The sequence below is a fragment of the Gopherus flavomarginatus genome, chromosome 6 (assembly GCF_025201925.1).
Source record: "Gopherus flavomarginatus isolate rGopFla2 chromosome 6, rGopFla2.mat.asm, whole genome shotgun sequence".
NCBI classification, from domain to species: domain Eukaryota; kingdom Metazoa; phylum Chordata; order Testudines; family Testudinidae; genus Gopherus; species Gopherus flavomarginatus.
This window is the reverse complement of record NC_066622.1, coordinates 112379042-112406401: the sequence shown is the minus strand read 5'-3', so window position 1 is coordinate 112406401 and position 27360 is coordinate 112379042. Positions and strand designations below refer to the sequence as shown.

General features: G+C 41.3%; 1 protein-coding gene across 5 annotated transcripts in view; it reads right to left on the bottom strand.

Annotated features, from left to right (window-relative positions):
• Positions 1 to 27360, bottom strand: part of STK32C (serine/threonine kinase 32C) — a 244998-nt gene that overhangs the window by 95108 nt on the left and 122530 nt on the right. For all 5 annotated transcript variants that reach the window (XM_050959584.1, XM_050959580.1, XM_050959582.1 and 2 more), the window contains exon 2: positions 3140 to 3195. In XM_050959584.1, the coding sequence (XP_050815541.1) occupies positions 3140 to 3195 (56 nt within the window). The remainder of the gene's footprint in view (positions 1 to 3139; positions 3196 to 27360) is intronic.

The following is a 27360-nucleotide window of genomic DNA, read 5'->3' as shown; positions in this document are numbered from 1 at the left end:
ATTTAGCAGTGCACCCCAAACACATTTTAAAATTACAGGATGTTGTTCAAGAAATTCAGACCTTTATGGCCAAAGTAAATTGTAGGCCTCTCCTGTCACACTAAAAAAAATAAATCTCTTTATCTCAGTAATTTTGCCTTGATGGACATTCTATTGTCGATATATCTATAGTAATTAAATAGTGAAGGAGGGTTATAGATACAACAATAAAACATTCATGCTTCAGCTTCTCTGGCATAGTTTTATATAGTTAATAACCAGCTTTTTTCACTTTAGATATCCTTAAATAATTAAGAAAATTAAGTGTATCAGGTTGTTTGACAGGGGAGATTTTTAAAATATTAGATCTATTTTACTTAACGCAAAGTAACTTCATATATTCTCAAAGACCATAATTAAATATCAGTTATAATCACCTAAAAGCTTAAACCACCATAATAAAGTAATATTTTTTCAAGATTGAGAAATGGAAGCTAATTAACAGGATTAAAATGCCTTGGTTGTAACATTAACTTTCTGGACACTAATTTTCCCACTGTATGTGAGAGCAAGACATACTTTACATAAAACCTTGGTTAATTTATTATTAGTTCTTTATTTGTATTGAAGAATCACCTAATGATCCCAGCCCTGCTGTGCTGAACACTGTAACAAAAAGATGGTCCTTTCCCTGAAAAGTTTACAAAATAAGACAAGCGACAACAGGTGGATACAACAGGAGAATGCAACAGGCAGACTGCAGGAAACACAATGTAACAGTAAGTCAAGTATGATCAACGTCATAAGCAGCAGACACAGCACTTCAGCTGCCTAACCACTGAAAATTTCAGAGGACTTTCCCTTAATGTTTATACAAATCTAGGGACAGATCCTCAACTGGTGTAAATTGACATAGCTCCATTGACTTCAAAGGAGTTATGACAACTTACGCCAGCAGAGGTTCTTCCCTCTACAGTTTTTTATTCATTCTTCAATGTCTGTAACACCATCTTAGAAACATGACATTTTACTTCTTCACGTTTATTCTTTTCTACTTGAGACATTAATTATTTTTTAACCTACGACTGAAAACATGGCTGTTTTCATTTTATAACAACCTCCTCTCTGACTTACATCCCATGCAGACTCACAATGAATCCAGCAGGAGTCCATGTGAGGTAATCCGGTCCTTAGTGTTACAGAATCATGGATTTGATAGCTCTCAGTGTTGGTCAATGGCCTGTTGCTCTGTATCCACAGAGGAAATACAAGATAATATTTTTGTTGGGAGATATTAAAATAGTGGTTGTTTTGTTTTGTTGGGTCGATATAACTTCTGAAATTTTATGCAAGTTATGTCATGTCTCATCAAGACAAAGGTTGTTCTTTTTCATTCCCAATTGCTTCCTCTGTCTTGTCACTCTGTAGTTTTTAACTATTTTAAAGTACAGTTTTAAAAAACTGTATGAAAACATGGTCATATTGGCAAAATGAGATCCACAGGGCTTCAGGGAGAGAATTCCTCCCAGCTTCGCTTCTGTAGAGTTCCCTAACACCCAACCACATTACTGAAGCTTAGCAAGGAGGGTAGAGCATTATAGTTCTGGTTATCCACATATAGTACTTGCCCTATATTACAGAGCGCAGATACCATGGTAATAGGTGGGTACAAATAATGGGAGAACAACACTGACTGCCCAGCAGGTTTCATCTTAAGGGCCATATTCTGATCCCTTTATTCACAATGAATAGAACTTAATTCTATTCCAAATAGTCCCACTGAGTTCAATGAAGATATTCATGGAGTAAAGTGCTAAACAAAATGAGACAGTCAGAATCTGGCCCTCAGTATTTGATGCATAAAAACAAAAAGAAAAAAAAACAGCTTCCTTGCCAGTACTCTGTTTGTTTCCTAGGTTATTACTAGGAGAAGGTGAAGTGGATGAAAACTGTGTTGCAGCATTCTTTGCTCATCTGTTATGTGCTTTTGCAACAACTTTAACATTTTGCAAAACTTCAAGGACCCATTTCCCTGTCCTCACCCACAAGACACCAGCTTGTGAAATTCACCTTTGGCACAAAGCTTCACACTTGCAAACTGTCATGTAGTGGTGCTGTGGTAGCCATATTTGGCAATTTTTCCAATGTGTTAAAACCACTGCTATTACTGCTACTTTTTCTCTTAATTGTTTGCAGATGCCTCAGCTGATCAGAGATTTCAGAGGGCAGTTGCCCTTAGAACACAGTAAACTAAATGTGACGTAGGCAGCAGAAAAAATATGAAACAGCGGCACTGCAACAAGCTTCTGTCAGCCCAAAGTTAGAGGGTGGCTGCCCTTAATGCAAGGACACACACATGGTGTACTTCATAGATGTGGTGAAAAATAAACTGTGCAGAACATAAATAACAGACAAAAGCATAGAGGTCGAAACTCATATCAATGTAATTTAGGCAACACCAGAAATGTATTTTATAATTAATTTATATATCTTTTTCATCTATCTTGATGACAAAGATATATAAATTAGGAAAGAAAGAAAGCATTAAATATTAGTGCTGTTCTGATTTTTAGACATACCCCACACATATTTATTATTTCTCAAAAAAATAAACAAACAGCCCCCTTACCTAGAACTAGTTTTCAGAGAAATGGAGACCAAATGACTTCTGAGAACCCTCCTGATCACATGATGTCAGCTCACCCAATTAAGAAACCAGATCTCGTACCACGGGACTTATCATAGAAATGTAAGGCTGGAAGGTACCTTGAGAAGTCATCTACTCCATCCTCCTGCACTGAGGCAGGACCAAGTATACCTAGATTATAATGACCGATCACAACCAACAAACCCAGCTCGAAAACAAAAAATATAATACATGGTTTTGCCATGACATTTTCAGTTATTCTAGTAGTTAAAAATGAATTGTGTGAAATTTGAAACTTAGCATCTCAAAAATGCTGCAAATTTACAGATGTGCCAATGTCAATGAAATATTTTCTTGATTAAAAATTTGCCCACCTCTACTTACCACCCATCATACAAGAAAAAAATCACTTTCAGGATTATTATTCTTGCTACTATAAATAGTTTGTGCATAATTTGTTTTTAGTTATAATGCACCGCACTCAGCTCATGAATAATTCAACTTCTAACTTACCTTGCCAAAGCTTCCCTTCCCGATTGCTCGGAGTATCTGGAAGTGGTCAAAATTCACTACAAAGTAAAAACAAAAGAATTTTAGTTTCTCATTTCCAGATATTTTCCTACCAACTTCTTAAAAAAAACTCAAAAAGAAAAAATAAGAAAAAGAGATGAGTAACTGATAAAAAAAAAGTACGTTTTGATAGTTGGACAAGTTGTTGCCAAAAGATCAGTATATTCCAGAGAAGATTTTTATTTAAAGAAATCCAGTCAGATGGGCCCTTTGTATCAGCTTTAAAGTTAATTGCTTTATAAGGACTCAGTCCCCCTTACCCTGCTTATGGCCAGAATCTTCTAGTTTCTAACTCCTGAAGTTCCTTTTAATCATGGTTCCTGGATGTCTCATACCCTCTATCGACAAAAATAAAAGGATACAACTAGGACCCAACTCTGACACTCTTATAGTGAGCAATGCCTCACTCCATGAGGAGTTTTTTTCAATGAAACTACATGTGGAGTATGGTACTATTCTGTGTTGGTATCACAGAGTGTGTTGGACCATAGTGACTCTGACTGGCCTCTGAACTTTCCTTTACCAAGTCCTCTTTCTCAGCTGACGTTGTTTGACTTTCACCCACAAATTGCACCGAAAATGCTCTCTAGCATAGTTAGCAGTGTGCTTAATTTAAAAAAAATTGCAAATGTATATAGAGATTTAAAAAAACAACTAAAAGTCAATTGATTTCAGGATAATGTCCACAGTGTATGAGGATAGGCACTTATAGATATAGTAATATATAATTAACAGTTTGTTAAGTCACATGCCAATATTAAACTGGTGTATCACAAGTTAAAAAAACCCCACAAAACACAAAAACTTAACCTATTACAAAAAGGAGACAGTGAATGAGTGCATGCATGTGTTAAAGGCTGTATGGAGGGAGGACTCAGGGACACAATACAAACAAGTCCGACTGCTAAAAATATCACAATGCTTTTGTAATCCATAGTTATAGATGGCTGCTGTTCTTGTACATGAAGAGCTTATTACTGTGCATGCAAGTGCTGCAGCCAGTTTGACTATTACTTGCTCTATCAAGAAGCCAACATGTTAAGGATGGGTCATTGACTTCTATTCCCTGGATTTTTGTATCCATCCGTACTTTAGCTGCTAGTGATTCCAGAGACATAACGAAAAGTAATGGTGAGTGGTGAGAGTGTTAATATAATACTTTAATTAAGTGCAATGTTGCTAAGTCAGCAGCCATAGCAACTATAAAATTATGATTACTAAATTACTGCTGTGATCTAATCTCTCCAAAAATTAATCTCAAATGAAAGGTGCTATGTAGTCCTTCTGTCTACCTAAATAATGATATATCTCCCAGTACCACAGATTTTGAATACCTCAATGACATTAACAAACATTATCGATGATGATGATGATGATGGTGGTTACCTCAGTTTTGAGGGTAATGTTGACCATCACAGTTTTATACAAATGGGTTTTTGCATGACTCCATAGACCAATTCAGGAAGAACAACATTACTCCACTGACCACGGAGCCATTTGCCTAGTTGTGTTGATTGACCTGCACATTGTTTCTGTGGCTGGCGCTGTGCTTCCTGCTGCTCCACATGATTTTTCTCAAAGTTGTGGATACCCACCCTTATAGTGTGGTGCCACACAATACGATCAATCAACAGTTGCTCAAAGGTTGAATAGGAAATGTTCATCTTGCACAGATTTTCTTTTGGGGTGTATTTGAAGTATTTCATCTGACCTCCATGCTTACAATAGCCAGAGCTTAATTCAGAATATCAGACTTATTTTTATAGATGGGTCTCAGGCATTTGTATTACATGGCCAGTCCATCTCAACTGGGCACAGACCAAATGAGCCTCGATGCTGACCAAACCAGCTTTCACCAGAACTTTAGTGTTGGAAACCTGGTCCTGCCATTTGATGCCCAGCAATCATTGTAGGTGTTGCAAATAGAACCTCTCAAGCTTTTTAATGTGTCATTAAAAGTAGGTCCATGTTTCTCACCAGTAGAGCAATGTCATGAGGACATCATAGACTTTGTTTTTTGTCTGGATACAGATTCCATGTTGCTTCCAGATTAAGTGATAGAAGCGACCATATGTGGCACTGGCTTTCTTAATTCATGGTCAATTGTTGCTTCATTGTTCAACATGCTGTTGAAATAGGCAAACTGACAGCGTAGAGCATGGTACCTTCCAGTCTTATTGACAGGTCTTGGTAAGGTTGTTGAGGAGCTGGCTGGTATATAACCTCAGTTTTCATTCAGCTGATGGTGGGGCCAGAGTTATGAGGCACCGCAGCAAAGCAGTGTGCAAGATACAGAGTGCACCATCAAGGCACAATAATTGGCATAGAGTAGTTCCTGGATCAATATTCCTGTCATCTTTGTGTTTGCATGTAGATGGGAAAGACTGAAGAGCCTACCAGTGCAGAAGTGTATAAGGACACCATCTGAAGCATCACAAAGGGCTTCCTCTAGCAATGCAGCAAAGACCAAAATGGCTAGCAGTGAGGACACATCCTTGCTTCACTTCATTCATGATTGGAAATAGATACGTTTGCACCAGCTCTTCCAGCCATGCCTTCAAGGAATTGCTGAATGATGGTAATAAATCTGTCTGACATCCAAATTTACTCAGCAATTTCCAGAGGGGAGTGCAGCTGACCATATCAAATGCCTTAGTTAGACTGAGAAACAAGATGTTGGTGCTATTCACACCATTTTCCCTGCAATTGTCGAATGATGAAAAGCATATCATAAATTTTTCTGTAATTGTCGAATGACGAAAATCATGCTTGCGGAGCAGGAAAGCCACACTGTGACTCAGATAGAACACTGTTGATTATTTGGGTCTGTCATAAACAGATAAGTAAGAGTTAATAGAACAGAAGTACTTCATCTCTCTTTTGCCTGTAAAGGATTAACAAGGTCAGTGAGCCAGGCTGTCACTTGACCAGAGGACCAATCAGGGGACAGGATACTTTTAAATCTTGAGGGAGGAAAGTTTGTGTGTGTGCTGTTAGTTTTTGGTTCTTGTTCACTCTGGGGCTCAGACGGACCAGACGTGCAACCAGGTTTCTCTCCAATCTCTCTGATACCGGCTCTTGTAAGTCCAGAATAGTAAGTACTAGGTAGATAAAGCGAGTTAGGCTTATGGTTGTTTTCTTTATTTGCAAATGTGTATTTGCTGAAAGGATTTTAATTTGTACTTGTATACTTAGGCTGGGAGGGTATTCCCAGTGTCTATAGCTGAACGATCCTGTACCTATTCCATTTTAAATTTACAAAGATAATTTTTACTGTATTTTCTTTCTTTAATTAAAAGCTTTTCTTGTTTAAGAACCTGATTGTTTTCTTATTCTGGTGTGAGACCCCAGGGGACGGGGTCTGGATTCACCAGGGAATTGGTGGGGAGAAAGGAGGGAAGCGGGAGAGAGAGGCTAATTTCTCTCTGTGTTAGGATTACTGTCTCTCTCAGGGAGAATCTGGGAGGGGAAGAGAGAAGGAGGGGGGAAGGTGGATTTTCCTGTCTGTTTTAAGATTCAAGGAGTTTGAATCACAGTGATCTTCCAGGGTAACCCAGGGAGGGGAAGCCTGGGAGAGGCAACGGTGAGGGAAAGAGTTTACTTTCCTTGTGTTAAAATCCAGAGGGTCTGGGTCTTGGGGGTCCCCGGGCAAGGTTTTTTGGGGGACCAGAGTGTACCAGGCACTGGAATTCCTGGTTGGTGGCAGCGCTACAGGTTCTAAGCTGGTAATTGAGCTTAGAGGAATTCATGCTGGTACCCCATCTCTTGGATGCTAAGGTTCAGAGTGGGGGATTATACCATGACAGGGTCACAAATCAGTTCAAGAGGATCTGTGCAAGAATCTTGCCAGCCATGGAGAGCAAAAAGGTACCATGGTAGTTACCATAGTCACTCTTTGAGCTACAATAATAAATAGTGACAATGTTGGCATCTTTCAGTTGTGACAGTATAACTTCATGTAAAAAAAATTCAAAGAGCTCGTCAATTGAGACAATTTCCTCCATGTTTGAAAACCGCAGCTGTAATGGCATTGGGACAAGGGGATTTATTATTTTTCATTACTTGAACCGCTGTCAACACCTCAGCTTGTGTTGGTGGTTAGGCAAGTGCAGTAGATGTAGGCAGTTTATGGACATTATCCAGCGACTCCTCAAAAACAGTAGATGAATGATTAAGTAGTTCGCTAAAATGTTCACACCACCATTGGTGGATGGCAATACGATCTGTGATGAGAGATTCATCATCAGCATTTGTTAGTGGTGCTAAGGTAGATTGGGTGGACCCATACACAGCTTTGACCACCTCACAGAAACCTTTCAAGTCATGATTATCAGCAACAGTCTGTAGTTTCTCTGTTCTACAGTCAAACCACATATTTTGCATTTGCTGGAGTCTGTGTTAGAGCGTTCTGCAAGCTGCCCTATATCTGGCCTTTTTTGACCCAGAGGGCAGGTCAGCTAAGAATGCAGCATTCACTTATCATTGACATTAAGGAGATTCAATATTTCAGGGCCATTATAATTGAGCCAGCCTTCATGACAGCATTTCATATACCCAACACAATCCACAAAGCTGTTATAGATCGTGTCCCACAGGGATACCAATTCGGCAGATATGTCATCACTGATCACTGGATATTAATAAATGTATCATCACTACATCCCTGGGAGATGGAGAGGTATTACTATTCTCATTTTACCAATGCGGAACTGAGAGCCCAAGGTCACACAGAAAGATCTCTTGAGTCCCTGGCCAGTTCTTTAAACCAAATAAACATCTTTCCTTTCTGGGGCCCTGATCCAAAGCCCAGTGGCTGCAAAAGATTATTGGATTAGGACCAAAATACAAAATACTGTTACAGGATCCAATCCTGAGGTCCTCACTTAGCTCTTTCTCAGAAAAATACTCATTGATTTTAGTAGGATTTTGAGAAATGAAAATGGATACATATTCTGGGCCAGAAGCTGATTAGCCCTGGCCTCAGGGAAGTACTGAGAGAGAGAGGGAGTCAGTCTCCCCTATAGCAGCATCTCTTCTTTGTGGGAGCCTGCAGCAGGCTCGCTGAAAGTCAGGGTGGGGAGGTCCATGGAGTATCATCCTTCCTGGCAACCTGCTGGGATTCTATGGGAATGTTCACTAAGTTCTTGTTAAGTCCCTTTTGTGCTGAGAACCCCTTTTGAAAGCAAGGATCCAGGGTCTCTCAGCTAGAGGAAGCTCTGGCCATGCTTCCAGGCAGCTGGGGAAGGCTCAGTACCAATGGACATGCCCAGAGCCTCTATGAAGATGGCCCTGTGCCTCTTGTGGATCCATGAGAGCAGCAGAATATGAAGTCTACAACCTTGCTCCTTCTGCAGTGTGACAAACCCTAATTTTTGCAGGAAGGAATCTGGAGCCACAAGGGGAGAATATTGCTGAGTTACCTCCCTTCCTGCTCCCTTCCCATTAGATTTAGAGGGAACAGTCTGGCCCTGAGTAAGGGCCCAATGATTTGATTTAGTATTAAATAGTAATATTTAATAAATATTTGAGGTGAAACATACAGCTAGACTACAGCTCTAAGAGCTAGCATATATTTCTGAGATGTTTTTGACAACAGATCTAAACTTTTTACATACAGACAAAACTATTATATGAACCTCTGTCTATGAAAAATACACAAGGTTAGATTAAGGTGAGTATGTTTTAAGCACAGTAAATTTGTTTTCTTGGCAATTAAACTACAGGGCATGGTTTCATGATCTGGGGAATTCCTAGGAAGTTTTATTCCTGAAGTAATATTATGGTAATTTATTACAAAGAGCAAAATTCTTATGTCTGAAACTGCATCGTTACATAAAAAGTCTTTCTTTTTTTTATCCATGACTATAAATGAGCTAAAAGCACATTTTAGTCCATAGTCAAGATATAACTTCAAATATGCACATCAACTACATATGCCCCTGAGCTAAACTGTAAAGAAATGTTGCATTTAATAAATTAAATATACAGTGTCCATTTACTTCAGGTACAACTGAAGTTATATGAGTGGCTGCTTATTTTTCTTCAGTTCCAACAACTTCTTTTAGAAAGAGCTAGGCAGCTGAGGTTCTAATAAGGTAAAAGCAAGTTGCAACATTTTTTTTAAATGCACTTTTTTGTGCACAATGCATAGTATTTCTAAAAATGACAGCACAGTTCTACAGAACATGTGATTATCTCTGAAATAGAAATCCTAAACTTGCCTAGTACAATTATATGCGCTCTGGAGATTTCACTTTTTTGCAAGTGACAAGACAAAGCTGTCTTTCCCTAACCACTCGAATATCTTATTATTTTTGGATGATTTGTACTAGCCTGAGTCATGTATAAATGCTAGTGAAAAATTCCATGACACATACTCCCAACAAGCAGGAAGATGACAGCTGTTGCATATTTGCAGGACCATATTCACCCACTACTTTCATTTCAGCGTGGCATAGTTTTGACAGTCACAGTCTGTAAGTACAATAATGGTTTTGCTTGAGGTGTCACTGAAGGAACCTAAAGGGGGAGGAGGGAACCTGAAAACTTTTATAAATTATAAATAATATGGAATGTAGCAAAATAATCTAATGACATTCAATTGTTAATAAAATTGCCATCTTGTTTGGTTGAAATGCTCCAAGAGGTCCTTGTCAGATTATTATGAAACAACTAAATTAATTATTCCTACTGACTTTCTGAAAGTTCATTTTCAGTATGTCCCTTCCCTTTTAGTGAGGGGATGGTGGGTGGGGGATTGCTGGGTAGAAAACAGTCCCTTTTGTCAGGAGAGACAAATATCCTCCCTTGGGATTCTTCCTGGCATCAAATAACTAAGTATGATTCATAACTGAGGATAACATGCCATGATTTTGATTTGTTTGGTTCAGATTGTTTGCTTTAAATTTCAAGGAATGCATGAAAAGCAGAAGAACGGCAGTTATTATGCTGCTGTAGAACGTCATTAGAACTCACACTTTGCAATCCACCTGAAAAATTGATGTTCTCCCTCCACCCCCACAAAGATGTAACAGTAGATGCTGCAGTGAGCTCTCTATTAACTAAGATTTCATTGTTTTATAAAATGTACTACAATATATTGCCAAGTACAGTGGATTTACAGCTCCACTTTGCCAGCAGCTAAAATTCATTTTATACCATTTCTTTCTTCTTTTTTTTCTGCACATAATTTTTATGCAGGATTATTATGCTTCAAGTTACAATGTGCGCTCTTTTTAGTCCCCACACCAGATATTTCAAAACTGTGTTTCTCCATAATTTTTATTTCTCTGTTTTATTCCGCAGTTATACAATACAACAGCTGAAAATGTGGCAAGGTAAAAATAAAGCATTGCCACCATGGTCCTACTAATGGACATATAAAAATACAAGGGTCTGATCTGAAGGCTTCATCGGGAACAGGATTGGGCCTCAAGTGTCTAGACAGAGATGTGCTTCAACCCTGATTACAAACCCCAGACTCTTGGGAAAAGTTCCAGCTCATATCTGGGTCTGGACAGTACAGGTAGTTTTTATGTCTGGGTCAACCTAGGACAGCTGTCCACTGCATGCATCACAGGATAGTGATGAGTTTACTTAAAGGATTGTGCCTCAGAGACCTAGAATCTCTTCCTAAGCAGCCTGGTGTTCTGGTAAAATGAGCGTGCTGCATACGTTAGAATAGTGCAGCCTGCTTCCCCTGTGAAGGAAGGGGACAAAGCTATGGCTTCTCTGCTCCTCCCTCAGTTCAGTGACTGCAGTTGTGATTGGTCTTTGAGCAGGATCCACAAAGAGAGAAAGGGTAGCTTGGTGCATTTACCATAACCCATCCATGCACTTGTCCAGCAGTCAGTTACAATCTATGACAATGGGCTGAGCCTTGCTACCATTTCCAAAGGCCTTGAATTTTGGAAACATTCATGCTAGGATCAGATTTGAAATTGGCAGCTCACACCCATACATAATTAGAATGTGACAAATCTTTCATGATGCAATGTCCAGTGAATTCCATCTGGAAGGCTCTGGGAAGAGTGAAAGGAAATGAAGAAGAAGATTTAGTTGGGGATTGGTCCTGCTTTGAGCAGGGGGTTGGACTAGATGATATCCTGAGGTCTCTTCCAGCCCTGATAGTCTATGATTCTAAGAAAACTCAGATCTTAAATATGGATTCATTTTTGTGAATATTTTGGCATATATTAACATATGCTTTGTAGGTAATGAGTCATTATATGCACAAAGCACTCAAAATGCACTTTAAATGATCTAACATAATGTTTGGTACTTTCTCAAACCAATTATGCTATCTAGAAAGATAAGAGATGATGCTAAGTATAAATTTTTCTCCACTCACAAATAAAATAATTAAAATATATCTCACTGTAAAAAAATCTTACTTTGTACCAACAGCTGCCAATGCTCAAATACATGTGTGCAAATGTTTTCGTGAATAAAGCTGCGTGCACACAAATGGAAGCCAGGATGAGAGTTATTTGGAAATTTGTGTCTAAATATCTCATCCCAATTTTCACACTGTCAAATTAAAAACCATATTGAAAAAAAAATCTATCACAGTTTCCAATCTACATTACAGATAACACTACTGAAAATTAAAAATAGCAAAATTTTAAAGATCATATGTACATTTCACTGTTTATATTATTAACTGTAAGCATGTCTCTCAGCTTGAACAATGAAAACAAGCTAGTTTTTGGGGACTGCCTATACCGTAGTCAACATCATGTTCTGTCTACTTTGCCAGCACAAAGCTGCAGTGATTGGGCTGTAAATAACAGAGTGAGGTTCATCCCTGTTTATAAAATGACTCATTCCTGCTCTATTAAAGAAATGGGAACAATCTATTGATTTTAGTTTTTGTAAAAACTTATCTTAAAAAATCTAAGTGTTGCACCAAATTTGACCTGACAGTGCTGCTTCAAAACTGTATTATGGCTAAATTCCTATTTGGATAATTGCACTCAGCCGGCAGTACTTACAGTATATTCGTCCAACAGTTGCAATTAGATACAATATTTTTGACATATGCAATTATAATGTTAAACAGCTGCTTAGTTCCACACCACCAATGCTCTGCATTATACTAGGATGCAAATTGATTCCTGTATACAGAAAGGTTGTAAAGAGTTAGATAATTCTTCTGGCTGAAAAGCACTCAATAAAAAATTAAGGTAGTATTATTTCATAATATAAAATATGACTGTTTAGCGTGACACCATCAAAGTTTCTTTTTTACAGAGAAAATTCTGTACCTGGTAAAAAAAGTAAATGAATAGTTCTTTTCAACCTAGGATTATATTATATTACTGTTTGCTAACATAGTAAAAAATAATTGGTATAACGAACCCAACATTGTAATTATTGATTCAGAAACATTACTATATGGCCACAGTAAACGCAGAGGTGCTGCCACAAAATGTTAACAGTTTCTATTCGTTGATAGAAAATGTACAGCTACAACTTAGAAGCAATTACCTGCTTCTACCTGGGTCTCAAAAGGTGGCTGTTTCTCCAAAGCTTTGACCCATGCCAATGGAAGAACACAGAGAGAAGACCAAGAATGAACCCAGATGGAGGATGGTTAATGGAAGAACTTATGGACGAGAGGTATAGGAATGAGATGAGAAGAGTCATGAAATAACTCAGAGATAATGGAAAGAGACAACGACAGCCACAATGGATGCTGAAAGGCTGAGATAAGACTGGAGAGGAACGAGGATGGCATGAGCAGGGATGTTAGGAGAAATGGAGAATTGGCAAGGGATGTGTGTGGAGAGACTGGAGGAAAATGTGGACTTCTGTGGAAGGAGAGAGAGACATTCAAGATCTGCAGAAATGTTACAAAAGAGAGTAGTAAAAAAAACCTACTAAAAAACTAGTGGAAGACTAAGGGACGGGCTACAAAAGGATCAGGAAAGTATGTTAGTGAGCAGAGTATAAGGATTCCAAAGGGAGAAGCCTGGGAGGACAAAAGGATCAAGTAAAAACCTGGCAGGAATGAAGAGTGAGTATGCCTAGAACAGAAGAGCTAGAAAACACCTTAAGTTGTGGAGAAAGAGGGGAGACTGGAGGTGACCTGAAAGGAGAAGGGTTTTGGAAGAACCCAAGAGAGGTGGAGAAGAACAGGGCCAGCAAGGGAGCACCATCTGGAGAGGCCTCTCTGAAAATAACAACATACGCTCTGGGGTTAGATGTTTGGCTGCGTGTACGTGTTTTCCCTGTATGCTGCCCCAGCTTTGCACAGACAGCCAGCACAGCAGACCTTGAGCGAACAGCCCAATTACCACAAGATCTGTTAATGTACGAAGGTGCCAGGCTAGGTTTATGGTTGACAAAGCACGGTAATAGCACCTGACAACTCTATGAGGATGTATGCCCATAACAATGGGCACAGCTCAGTAAATGGTGGAACTTTCCATTCCTCCCTTAGCTGGACAAAGATACTCCCTCTGAGATACATTTTATACCTTGATACAAATAAGTTAGTACTGCCTCTGACATAGTTAGTTACTGCCCCCTGATGTGGAGAGTTATTACCCATCATCTTGACATGTTAGTTCAATCAAAACATCTCTATTATGTACTGTCATCCTGCCCTTATCTTTTAGGAGGGGTCAGTGTGTTCCTGTTACCCTGGGGGAAAGTTTTTGTACCATCCTTAATATCGGAACATTCTGGTACCACTTAATATCAGAATGTGTTTGCGTGAGTACTTTGTACTTAGCACTTCTTAAAAATGTGTATTTCTGCATTATCAGCCCTGTTCTTGCCAAATTCTGCAAGCAGGTCCTGCCTCATACCAGGCCTCTAATACAGAATACAAGAGTTTGTATCTCAGGCTCTCTTCCTACTACACTCTCTAATTACCGGACTTTTGTTCTCCTCTCTCCTTATAGGCTGGAAACTGTCTAACAGGGTGGCTCTGCATTGTATAAGAATCCCCTTGCTTTCTTTCCTTTCACTTTCCTTTTATTTCTACTGAAAAAAATGTATTAGAAATGCACATTAGGTTTTAGTCCACACTATCTAATGCTGTTCTGTTTTGCCTATTTGCATCCACAAAGAAGAAGAGATAAGTGAGACTAATGGAAGTACACTGTAGTCTGACTAACTGGCAACGTGAATGAGTATTAGCTGCCCAGGAATTCAGGGAATGCTGGCAGATAATAAAAGAAATTAAAGGTATAATATGAACAACTTTAAGCACTAAGGAATCACACATAGTATTAAAAATACAGCTGTGAAGTTATCTTAAAAGAAGTTATTGGTACTAGATAGAATAATGTTTGCATTGGTCCATGACAATTCCTGAGTAGTGCATGGCTATTAAAATCATCTGTTTTTTCAGTGAATGAAAAGCGGAGTGCTACTAAATTGGATGAAAAGAACAAATACCTTTTCCACATAAGCTCTGTTTTACAAACTTTGCAAGTGCTATTTATGTGAGAAAAATTAAGCTTATTTGTGTTAGCATTCCAAAGAGGCAAATTAGCTATTCATTAGCAACTCAGTTGAGCTCCGAATAGATGCAGTTTTTGAAAGTATTAAACGAGATGTCAAAATTACACAATGCAACTTATATATGCCATGCAACTTTCACAACAATCACAAAAAAGAACATATCACACAAGAAGCTGAAAGTGGGAGGGTTTTGGTCAGAGTTAGTCTTACACCTTTTTTTCAGGTTAACTGTGATGATATAAGGGTGTGATAATAGCCTAGCAGCAACCAAGCAACTAGGATTTATTCATGACCAGTTCTGTGGGGTAGCCAGAATGCAAAGTACTCACCAATGCTACTTGATGGGAGCTGTAATGAAATGACGGAATAAAGGTTAAAGATCAGCATTCAGGATATTTTGGATTTTGAATGCTCTTAGATGTTGTGCTAAATTTTGTTTAGAAGAGTGTTGGGTCAGCTTCTCTGCAAATCTTTTTCAGGAAATGACACCACTTGCTGAATAGCCATTAGCCTGACTTGTCTTTATATTTTGCTAGGAGAATTTTCCAACTTTTACTACAGTAGATGAATAGATCACTCCACTGGTCAGTTTCCTGAATGCTTAGCCATCTCCTCCACACAAGTGCTAAGCCACAAAATTGAACAGATCCTTAGTTTGGTGTCCCAAACTCCCCCAGATCACAGTCAAGGAAAAAAGAAAAGGTTCCCTCCCTCTCAAAGAAGGTGGGTGATTTCACACCACACAATGGTCATGTAGTGTTCACAGCAGAGACATGTCAGCACTTCCCTAGGAAAGAAAAAAAAATAGTTCCAATGGTAGCTAGCAACTTAGATGCCAACAAATAGTGAATAGAGCTCAACACATTTAACCTTGGTGTCCAGATTATATAGTTAGTAGTATTAATTTAAAAGACACCTTCAAATGTATAAAAATAGTGGGTTAGAAATTAGTCCTGTCTACTAGTGTGAATTTCATCAGTCTAGGTCTACAACCTAGGTTGAAGTTTGCAGAGGCAACTTCATGGTGACCTACCTGATTTCCAATGAGTTCAGGAATATAGCTGAGCTTTTGGCCCAAGCACAGGTTGCTTTTGGAACTAAATCTATTAGCACTTAGAACTTTTAGTATGTGACATTTCATTCCTTTTCCTTAAAAAAACCCTTTCTAGAAGAGGTTATTGGTTTAAAACTATGGCATTTGGGGGCTTTCTATGATATTACTTGGAAGAATCTGCTCCACAGTATGATCAGTTCAAAGAAGGGCTTTGGGGACACTTTTTTCTCCAGACTGGCATCATACTCTGGTGAAGACGGGATGGCTTTTTAGTAATATTTGGTTATATTTCTATGGCTTGTATCTACAGTGTTGTGTATTCTGTTGAACCCAGCTGAATGCATGTATTTTGCTTTATTTTAAATACACTATTATCAATCTACACATGGAGGTTACTATTCCTAATAATAATTATTACAGTAAAGCAAATAATAATGTTTTATGTTAGAATTTCATTGTTAAAATGCAATACTGACAGAATGTGGTTCGTACTTTATAAAAAGCTCCTTAATTGTGACTGTGTGTCACACTGAGAGTTAGGTTCTGTACTTAAACAAAAGCCACAGCAGATCTTAGGCACAACAACACCTACTTCAAACTACATGCTGCATAGGGCCACAGGAAAAAGACCATGGCATTTGCTCACCATGTCATAATGCAAGACATGGGAGCAGAGGAGATAGGAGGCCTTGTACAAAGCAGACAAGGTAGCTAGTGATGACCCTTTTCTTGTTAATAAAGAAATATGTGGGGAGACAACTGACCACAGGGAGGAGAAATTTGAGGCTCAAGAGAACAATGGGCCAAGGAAGAGAGACTATACAGGAAAAGAGAACAAGAGGCTAGGAGATGAGGGAAAAAGAAGGCGTGAGGCAATTGCTTAGAGGCATAAGTGAGAAGAAAGAGAGCAAGGGGACTCTCACAGGGTAGCACTGGCCCTTTTAGAGGGAGCCGGGCCAGTGCAGCTGTGACTCATCAGCTCACTCTGAGGCCTGGTCTACACTACAATTTTAGGTCGAATTTAGCAGCGTTACCTCGATTTAACCCTGGACCTGTCCACATGACCAAGCCCTTTTTTTTCGATTTAAAGGGCTCTTTAAATCGATTTCTTTACTTCACCTCAGATGAGGGGATTAACGCTGAAATCGGCCTTGCCGGGTCAAATTTGGGGTAGTGTGGACACAATTCGACAGTATTGGCCTCCAGGAACTATCCCAGAGTGCTCCATTGTGACCACTCTGGACAGAGCTCTCAAGTCAGATCCACTGGCCAGGTAGACAGGAAAAGGTCTGCGAACTTTTGAATTTCATTTCCTGTTTGGACAGCGTGGCGAGCTGATCAGCACAGGTGACCATGCAGAGCTCATCAGCATGATGTGCACATTGCCGGGGCACATTGCCCGGCCCATACTTTGTGAGAAATCTATACCCATGTCTATGTCCTCATCACTCTCGTCGCCGCGCTGCCATCACCACATTTTGCTTTTGCAGCTTCTGGTTCTGAGCTGAAAAAAAGGTGTGAAACAATTGTCTGTCGTTGCCCTGATGGAGGGAGGGGCAACTGACGACATGGCTTACAGGGAATTAAAATCAACAAAGAGGGTGGCTTTGCATCAAGGAGAAACACAAACAACTGTCACACAGAATGGCCCCTTCAAGGATTGAACTCAAAATCTTGGGTTTAGCAGGCAGTTGATTTCACAAAACAAATCGGGTCAATTTCTTGGTTTGATCCACTCCATCTAATTTTTACATCTCAGGCTAGCAGTAGACGGTGCAGTATGACTGCTAGCCATCGTCATCTCCTGGGTGCTCGGCAGAAGATGGGAATGACCTGGCTGAGTCACTCTCATGTCCGCCCAGGCGCCTGAGGTTGGCTAAAAGAGCACCCAGGAGTATGACGACAATGGCTACCAATCGTAATGCACTGTCTGCTGCCAAGAGGCAATGAGCTGCTGCTGTGTAGCAATGCAGTCCCACTTCTGCCAGTACCCAGGAGACGTACGGTGACGGTGAGCTGAGCAGGCTCCATGCTTGCCGTGGTATGGCCTCTGCTCAGGTAACCCAGGAAAAAAGGCGCGAAACGATTGTCTGCCGTTGCTTTCACGGAGGGAGATGGGGGCCTGACAACATGTACCCAGAACCACTTGCAACACTGTTTTTGCCCCATCAGGCATTGGGATCTCAACCCAGAATTCCAATGGGCAGCAGAGACTGTGGGAACTGTGGGATAGTTACCCACAACTACCCACAGTGCAATGCTCTGGAAGTTGATGCTAGCTTCGGTACTGTGGATGCAATCTGCCGACTTAATGCACTTAGAGCATTTTATGTGGGGACACGGACAATTGACTGTATAAAAACGATTTCTAAAAAAACAACTTCTATAAATTTGACCTAATTTCATAGTGTAGACATACCCTGAGTTTAAAAGAGGGCATCTGGCCTCAGTGAGAGAGAAGATCTGGTGAGACAGAGACAGCCTGAAAAGGAGGTAGGTGGGACCTGCCCGGACCACTCAGGAAAAGAGGCAAGTGGGAGTTTCCAGATACCATGGCACTGTGGAAGATCCCTGAGGGAAGCTGTGGTTGGTCCCTGGGAGAAGGCTGAAAGTAGAAGAGCTGTAACAGGGGTTTGATGGCTGGTGTCCTCAAGCCAGTACTGGAGAGGGCTGAAGGGCACAGAGTAGCAGAGGGAGGTGCCCACTGAGAGAGCTGGAACCAAGGGCTGGGGAGGTTGAAGGGAAGGAAGCAGTGGAGGTGCTTACCCTCTGACATCCCCATGCCAGGGAGTTGGACAGAGGGGGACAGTGACCAGGCCAGGGGTAGTGAAGGATGCTCATTTCATGAGGATGATCTGTGGGTGTTCCTGCTGGGAAGAGGGGTTGAACTCCAGTTGTCCTGACAAAAGGACAGAGGAAGACTGACAAAGAGTTTAGGTGTGGAAGATGATGCTGGAATGTGGTATATGTTATCTCAGTGGATGAAATTTCTTGGGATTTTCAGGAATACTTGAATTGGGAAGGACTATGTTTTGCACAATTTTTTTTTATAATAAACTAACCCCAATGAGGGGTATTATTGAGTCAAGCGAATGCTATGGAATCCTTGGATTACCTGAGAGGGGAAACTGAAGCAGGTTAACCTGTTGTGCCATGGCCTGCTGGAGGAGGGTGTGGAAGGTGAAGCTGCCCTCTGACAGGGGGAAAAACAGAGTTTGACTGAGCCACTCTGGTCTGCATATGGCCCTCTGTGTATGGATAATAATACTCCTACACATAGTGAAGCCACAGCTGTCTCCATGGTAGCATCTTTCCCACTTCTTGCATGTCCCGTGGAATCCACATGAGAGAGGCTGAGAGGCCAGTCATATTTCTCTTAGATCTGGCTGAAAAATGGAATTATTGCTTAGTATCTCTGATATCAATTCTTCCACTTCTCAGGTCATCCATAGAGTTTTACAAGAAAAACATGTTTGAGGCTCCCTTCCCCCTCCCATGGCAGATCTTTTTCCTCTAGTCCCACACCCTCATTTCCCACTTTATATACGTTGTCCTCTGGAAAGACAGTAGCCTCATACCAGCTCCCCCTCTACTCATGCCTGTCCTCATCCCTGGAGTCTTGCAGAAGTGCCTGGGGACAATTTTATCTGGTAGTTTTTGCAGCAGGGAAATGCCCCCTCTGAGTATTTAAAAGGCTGGAAGCAGCCTTACTGTCTCCTCCAATAGAGAATCTGGAGAGGGGAAACACACTTACCAGTGTAGGTGATGACTACAATAACCTCCAGGGAAGATAAAACCTCATAATCGTTAGGGTGGTAATTGAGAAATCCTCCTTCAACCAGTATATTAGCTGGAAAACTCCAGAATTCCTACCCTGGCATTGCTAGCTATCCTGAAACTTGTGTTTGAGAATGATGAAGCCATCTGCTCACAGAGCTCACTCTAGCAGCCAGCTGCAGGTGAGGACAAAGTATCCTCCTCCCTTTGTTGTCCTATGGATGTCCAGGCCACGTCTGTCTTCTGCCTGGCCTGCTGTAAACAACAACAACAACAAAACACCACCCTTTGCAGCTGGAAGAGCAACAAACTGTGTCTGGTGAGCACCCCGAGTGAGACCACTGAGCCCCCAGAAGAGCAGTAAAGGTAAGATGATTTGGGACCTCCAGCAGGGCTTACGGTGATGTATTTCCTACAGCCTTATATAGGGCTCCAAAAACTATGGGCACGATTCTGCCTCCAATTCACCAGTGCAAATTTGGACTAACATCACTGATACCAGTAGCAGTTACATGAGCACAAATGCCAAGTAATGAGAGCAGAAATTGGTATTTGATCCAGATTTTCAATTGGTGCACAGTGACACTTATTAACACCAGCTGAGAATCTGGTCCCCATCAACTATCTGTAAATGTTTTATAAATGTAAAAGTAGCATTAAACTATGCCCACTTTTCTGCAGTTGGGTATTAAGGCTTCAGATTTACTTTTCTCTTTCATTCTGTGTTAAGCCTTAGCATGTCTGAAGTTTTAATGCACATGATAGGTAAGGATTAAGATTGGAGCTTTGTGTACCCACACTCTGTGTTACGGTTCAGTAAAATGTATTCTATAGCTATGGCTAGGTACTATGCCGAGAGCTTTACTTCTGTCAAGTTTTATGAGGCTTAACGTTTTTATGGAACTCCAAAGGGGCAGAATTAATGTTTAACTCTGTTTCTACATACAGTTTTCAATAAAATATAATTGATAAGATTAAACCAAGACAACGTGGGATGTAATAGGGACATTGGGAGACTCAGGCCATATCCTCAACTGGTGTGACATGGCCCCCACTTATTTCAATGGAGTTGTACTGATTTATACCAAGTGAGCACCTAACCCTCAGTGCTAAACTGAATTTCATCCTTTCACTGTCAGGATGTATTTTAAAAGAAGAAAACTAGGGCTTATTCTTATTTACACTAAGGATGCTTTACTGTGCATGGGCAGCACAAACAGACATTAAGGGTGGGCAGAAATGGTCCCATGAATACTGCTGTGTGAGCCCTTCCTATCTCAGGTACAGCTGGTGTTTTGGCTCTATATCATCCCTTAGGGGTTGTCTCTTATACTTTGTGTTTGTACAGCACCTAGCACAATGGGGTCCTGGTCCATGACTAGTGCTTCAAGATGCTACAGTAATACAAATAAATAATCCCTGCCTGTGTGTCCTAGCACATGATGTGGCCTGAGTGCTCTGCCCTACGGCTGTTCTCCGTTTCCTAGGGGCTACAGGAGCCACAAAAAAGCACAGCAAAGGTTAACGCAGTCCTGAGGGTCTAACTTACACTGGGGTTTGGTAGGCCCCTCCTGGCCCCAGAATTTGGGGAGCACAAAGATGGTATAAAGCCACCTTAGCACCTCACCCCTCAACTCCAGCTAAAAGGAATAGAGTAACTTGGAATCAGGCTCTTACTGTTTATCTGAGGAAATAGAGGTGGCTGGGAACTGGAATTATTAGCACTAAGGAGAAAATCCTGACCTGCCTTTGTGGCCAAGGAGTGTTCTTCAGCAGTGCAACTAGAGAGCTTCTTTGCATTGATTGTGGTAATGCCTTCAGTCCCCTGCTGGTGTCATTGTTCTACATGGGCCTCCCTGCATACCAACTGCCCATGAGCAGCGCTTACCTGCTACATGCTTTCTGCCACCCCGAATGGTCTTCATGGCTTTCCTAAACACCTGCTACAATGCAACCTGGCTTGTTGGCAGACACAGGTACCTTTAATCTGCATGGGTTTCTTTCCTCAGCTGTTCAGATATTCTTTCCTGGCACATGCAGCAATAAAACACCTCTAAGAAATACTTCTGATAGGATGGGGAGAAGTTAAAGGTAAAATAGGTCATCCCTCAGTCCCTCCTACCTATGGTCAGCAAACATGAAGATAGAAATAGCTTAACACAATGTGAGAAGCAGCCTTGAATTCTGCAGTGGTTATTTGGAATAGGTAAGAAGCATCCACTCTGAACTTCCAGGAACCCAGCCCACATGTCCCATCTGCTGACTCACATCCTCACTTTATGACTGATCCACCAGAGGAAGAACACTTCAGTCTCTACTGACAAGGAGCAGAGCCCCATCAGCAAGAGATAGGGCAGTGGGCTGCAATCTCTCTGAAGAGCAGGTGTCTCTGGAAAAGAGTGTTTACAGTCTGCTATTCAGAGTAAAACAAGATCTCTTCTGTGCTGGATATGAGTCCACTTGTTCTTAAGAACACCACCAACTTTAAAGGGCAGGGGAATCAAACTGAAACTGTAAGGAGTAAAGTTTCAGAGGGGTAGCTGTGTTAGTCTGCATCAGCAAAAACAACAAGGAGTCCTTGTGCCACCTTAGAGACTAACAAATTTATTTGGGCATAAGCTTTCGTGGGCTAGAACCCACTTCATCAGATGCATGGAGTGGAAAATACAGGAGCAGATATAAATACATGAAAAGATGTGATTTGCCTTACCAAGTGTGAGGTCAGACTAATAAGACAATTCAATTGACAGCAGGATACCAAGGGAGGAAAAATAACTTCTGAAGTGGTAATGAGAGTGCCCATTTCACACAGTTGACAAGAAGGTTTGAGTAACAGTAGGGGGAAATTAGTGTTGGGGAAATTAGGTTTTGTAATGACCCAACTACACCCAGTCTTTATTCAGGCCTAATAGCATGGTGTTCAGTTTGCAAATTAATTCCAGTTCTGCAGTTTCATGTTGGAGTCTGTTTTTGAAGTTTTTTTGTTGAAGAATTGCCACTTTCAGGTCTGCTATTGAGTGACCAGAGAGATTGAAGTGTTCTCCTACTGGTTTTTGAATGTTATGATACCTGATGTGAGATTAGTGTCCATTTATTCTTTTGTGTAGAGACCATCCGGTTTGGCCAATGTACATGGCAGAGGGGCATTGCTGGCACATGATGGCATATGTCACATTGGTAGATGTGCACGTGAACGAGCCCCTGATAATGTGTCTGACGTGGTTAGGTTCTATGATGGTGTCCCTTGAATAGATATGTGGACAGAGTTGGCCTCGGGGTTTGTTGCAAGGTTTGGTTTCTGGATTGGTGTTTTTGTTGTGCGGTGTGTGGTTGCTAGTGAGTATTTGCTTCAGAGTGGGGGACAATCTAATCACATTTGGCTAGTACACCAAGTTAAAAGTGTAAGCTGCCCAATCTGTAACAGCACCACATTGGAAGCAGGAAGAAGGGATGCAGAGAGGAAAGCACAGCACTCTTACACCTCCTTGAAAGGTTCTTTGCATTTGAGACAAACCTAATGCTCTATACCTGGTGCTGATGCATGTTTCAGAAGAACCGAGACATTGGACAGTCCCTTTGCTTCCACGCATGGCAGAGATTATGTTGTGGTACAGAGAGTAAGAACCAATGTTTGAGAGGAACTGGATACTGAAGCAAAACACTTTGAGAGACCAAATTAACCAGATCTGAGAGAGGGGCATGGAAAGCTGGATGGAAGAAAAGCCAAAAAAGGTACCTAAGTTACTTACTGCAGCACTGTATCCACATGTACATGACCCTGTCTACACACCCATGCCATTATATCCAATCACACAAAATCGAGATGACAATGAATAGAGATGTGGAGTAGGAGCACCATGATGCAACCTGTAGCCAAGAAGTAGGGCTTGTGAGACAAGTGCTCTAGCTGTGCAGAGCTGACCAAATCTTCATGGAACAATGAGATTAGAAAGTAACACGCACACAAAGAGGAGGATAGAGAATGAAGCTGAAAGTTTTGGCACAGATTTGATTGCGAAATAATATTTTTTCAACTCCTGCTGTTGAATCACTTAAAGTTAAGGGAGAGAGTGTGAGTGTATTTGCCTGTTAAATGCAGGAAGTAAATCCCAACTTCAACTAAACATTAGACACATTTTGTAACATGCTTCTGCAGCCGTAATGCTGCTAGTAGTTTTCCAGCTAGAATAAAACAATTTTCATAATGTAAAATTTCTTAAATGGATGTAGAGGCCAGATCCTCATCTGGTGTAAATCAGCCTAGCTCCACTGAAGTTAATGGAGTTATGTTGATTTATACCAGTTGAGGATCTGGCCCAAAATGCACTCATGTATAGTTTTCACTAACAGAGCAAATACTGTCAGCTGATGAAGTGTTCAAGAATACCTCGCTTTATAGCATGTAACTGGGGCAGGGAGGGGGAGGAAAGAGAAATGTTGCCTGCCAGAATCTTCCTATGTACTGCTAACATTTGAAGCATGGTGTAAAGAAAAGAACTTTAAGTATTTTGCCAGAGTTTTGTGTTGCAAAATTGTTATGCTGTGTTAATACTGCTGAATGTGAATCTTAAAAGTCAAGGACTATAAAAATATTGTATTACTTGTAAACTAAGGGCATGTTTGTGACCTGCTCTAATGTGGCCTTGCAGGAGAGTAATCCCCTCTACCCTTGCCTCTGCTGATTGTGACTCTGGGCATGGGGAGGGAGCAGGGAGTGTACACCCTATACTCCCCACTGAAAGCAAGTGGGTGGGAGATGAGCAGAACTGTGGCTGTCCACCAATCCTCACATGCCAGTCAGCAAAGGAAATCCCCACTAGGACAAAAGTGGAGCAGGAAGGAGCTATGCTTTTCTGAGGGCTCCTTTGACTGGTCCCTTACTCTTAGCTGATCCAAAAGGCTCAATCTAGCCCTAAATGAGTACTGTATGGCATAGCCAGGCATAGGGTGACCAGATGTCCCATTTTTATAGGGACAGTTCCATTTTTTGGAATGTTTTCTTATATAGGTGCCTATTACCTCTCACCCCCATCCCGTTTTTTCAAAGTTGCTATCTGGTCACCCTAGTCAAGCATCAAGCACATAATTCTGGGGGATGCCAGCTGGGCATATCACAGCCTGTGTACTACTGGCGATCGTTAATATTGTGGATTGGAAATTGAAGAAAGGCTGAAGTTTTTCATTATTCAAAACTTTTCCTCACCTTTCTCCTACAGGTGGGAAAGTGCAAACTTAAAAGAACAACAACTTAAAGAATTGTTACTAGAAGGAATAGTTATTTTAATCCTTATCAAACCCAAGGGAATTGATCTTGCATCCTTTATATAAATGAATGGAGTGCTAAGTATTAAATTACATGCATGGCAATATTATCCGTGTATTCCCTTCCAGGATGATGGGTGTTTTACATTATCTTCTAAAAACTCTTCTACTATATTTAAGCAGACTTTCCTGAGTCAGTCTGACACCTGTTTCGCGGCCACTGTCCATCGAAGGGCAGATGATGCCAACTGGGTGCGGCAAAAGCTTCGAGCAAATCTTTCATGACGAATTATTTAAACTTTGATTCAGACACATGCCAGTTTTATGTTGAGATAATTCCATTTGTAAGAGGCCCAGTCTCTGCAAGAGTTTAAGATACAGAAATTAAGACTGTGGAAATAGCCTCTGGACACGATTCTGCTGAGTTACACTGGTGACACTCTGGAGAAGTCAATGAGCCAGATCCTCCTCTCCCGTACATTGGAGTAAATCAGCAATTACACCTCTGAAGTCAATGAAATTACACCATGTGAAACTGAGAATCAGGCCCATTGGTTCTGAGTTTTGCCATTTTGCTGCTCTTCTCTCATACTCATTGTTAGCTCAACCACCTGGCTTCTTTTACATTTTAATCACCACTTTTCTTTACAAGACACTAGTTATTATTTCTTTATGTCCTCATGCTCTTTACCCCAGAATGAAACAAAAGAAACAGGAAGGTTACTTAAAACATTTAATTCTGCGATTGTGCCATCATAATTACAACGCTTGATTTTTTTTTACCCCAGCAGTACAAGAAAACTTTTATAGGAAAAAGAGGCAACAAAATTTCCATTCCCACCCCTCTTTCCTTGAGTTCATAAAGCCTAGCTTTGCAACTCATCACCCTGAATTAATGATATTCTGCAGCTGTTTCTTGCCAATCCTATAACCATGTTATATAGGAGGAGGGCTACATTTTCAGTGGGGAGAGGTGCCATTGTTGCTGCATCTTTAGGCACAACTGTGCCTCCAATATCTGATCCTGCACTATTTAAGCCAGGATCAAGCCCTTAGGATCTAAGGGTATGTCTACATAGCAGCTGAGAGCATGCCTCCCAGCCTGGTTAGACAGACGAGATCTAGCTCCACTCAAGCTAGCATGCTGAAAACAGCACCGTGGACGTTGTGCCATGGGTGGTGGCGGAAGCTAGCCACCTGAGCTCAGACTCAGGGAGTCAGCTGGGTGTGTGTTTGGGCAGCTAGTCTGAGCTGCTGCCCATACCACAATATCCCCACTGCTATTTTTAGCACAATAGCTTAAGCAGAACTAGCGTGAGTCTGTCTGCCCAGCTTGGAGTATAGACATACCTCTTACAGTTCAGGGCATCTGCCTCTGTATTTCCCCTCAGCCCTCGTCCAGACAACCCCGCCGTATCGGCGGGTTAAAATCGATTGCTCGGGGATCGATATATCGCGTCTAATCTAGACGCGATATATCGATCCCCGAGCGCGCTTATATCGATTCCGGAACTCCATCAACCCGAACGGAGTTCCGGAATCAACACGGTGAGCCGCGGACATCGATCCCGCGCCGTCTGGACGGGTGAGTAATTCGATCTTAGATATTCAACTTCAGCTACGTTATTCACGTAGCTGAAGTTGCGTATCTAAGATCGATTTCCCCTCCCTAGTCTGGACGAGCCCTTAGTGGTCCAACAAGGGCAGGCACTCTCAGGCTTCCAGCTCCCCAGCCATTGCCTTTCTGGGGGAGACTCCAGGAGTGCTGGAACAATTAATATAGTAGGGGTGCCGGGAGCCATTGATTCAAACTATAGACCCTGTATATGATGGAAACCACTTCAAGCCACGGGATGCAGCAGCACCCCTAGTTCCAGCATCTATGGGAAACTCATGTCTCATTCTCTTCTGCCCGCGGTATTTCCAGGCTGCACTGTTCCCTGCCCATACTGTTTTATCCCCAGCACAGAGAGGCTGGCCAAGGACACGTGCTTCAGAGATGGTTAGCAGCTGTAATTGCTACAGCTATGTTATTACACACCACTTCCTACGCAAGCCTACTTTATTCCTAAGACAAAAAGCATTACAGAGAAAACACATTTTAAAAAAAGAAAAGAGCCTGACATGCCTGCTAACAAGCTTACCTGAGTTAATCCCAACCCTAACATGGATTCTGGCAGGAGTAGTCTTTCAAACCCCAAGATTCCTTGTGGTTGCAAGTTCTTCACAGCTTCACAGTCTAAGACCTAAGTAGACCCAGTTCTTCCAACCTTACTCAAAGGATTGGGGTGTGTCATGGACCAAGGCTCCTGCCCATTTCCTGGATCAGGAAGATGGCCACGAGCCACTTTAAAACAAGGCTATTTATTCAAAAACCCTTTCATTGCCTCTTAGTCCCCAGAGAATCAAGTCTGAACTAGTATGTCACAGAATCATAGAATAACGGAAGCGTAGGATTGGAAGGGACCTCAACAGGTCATCTAGTCCAATCGCCTGCACTCAAGGCAGGACTAAGTAATAACTAGACCACGCATGATAGGTATTTCTCTAACCTGTTCCTAAAAACCTCCATCCTCCCAAGGCAATTTGTTTCAAC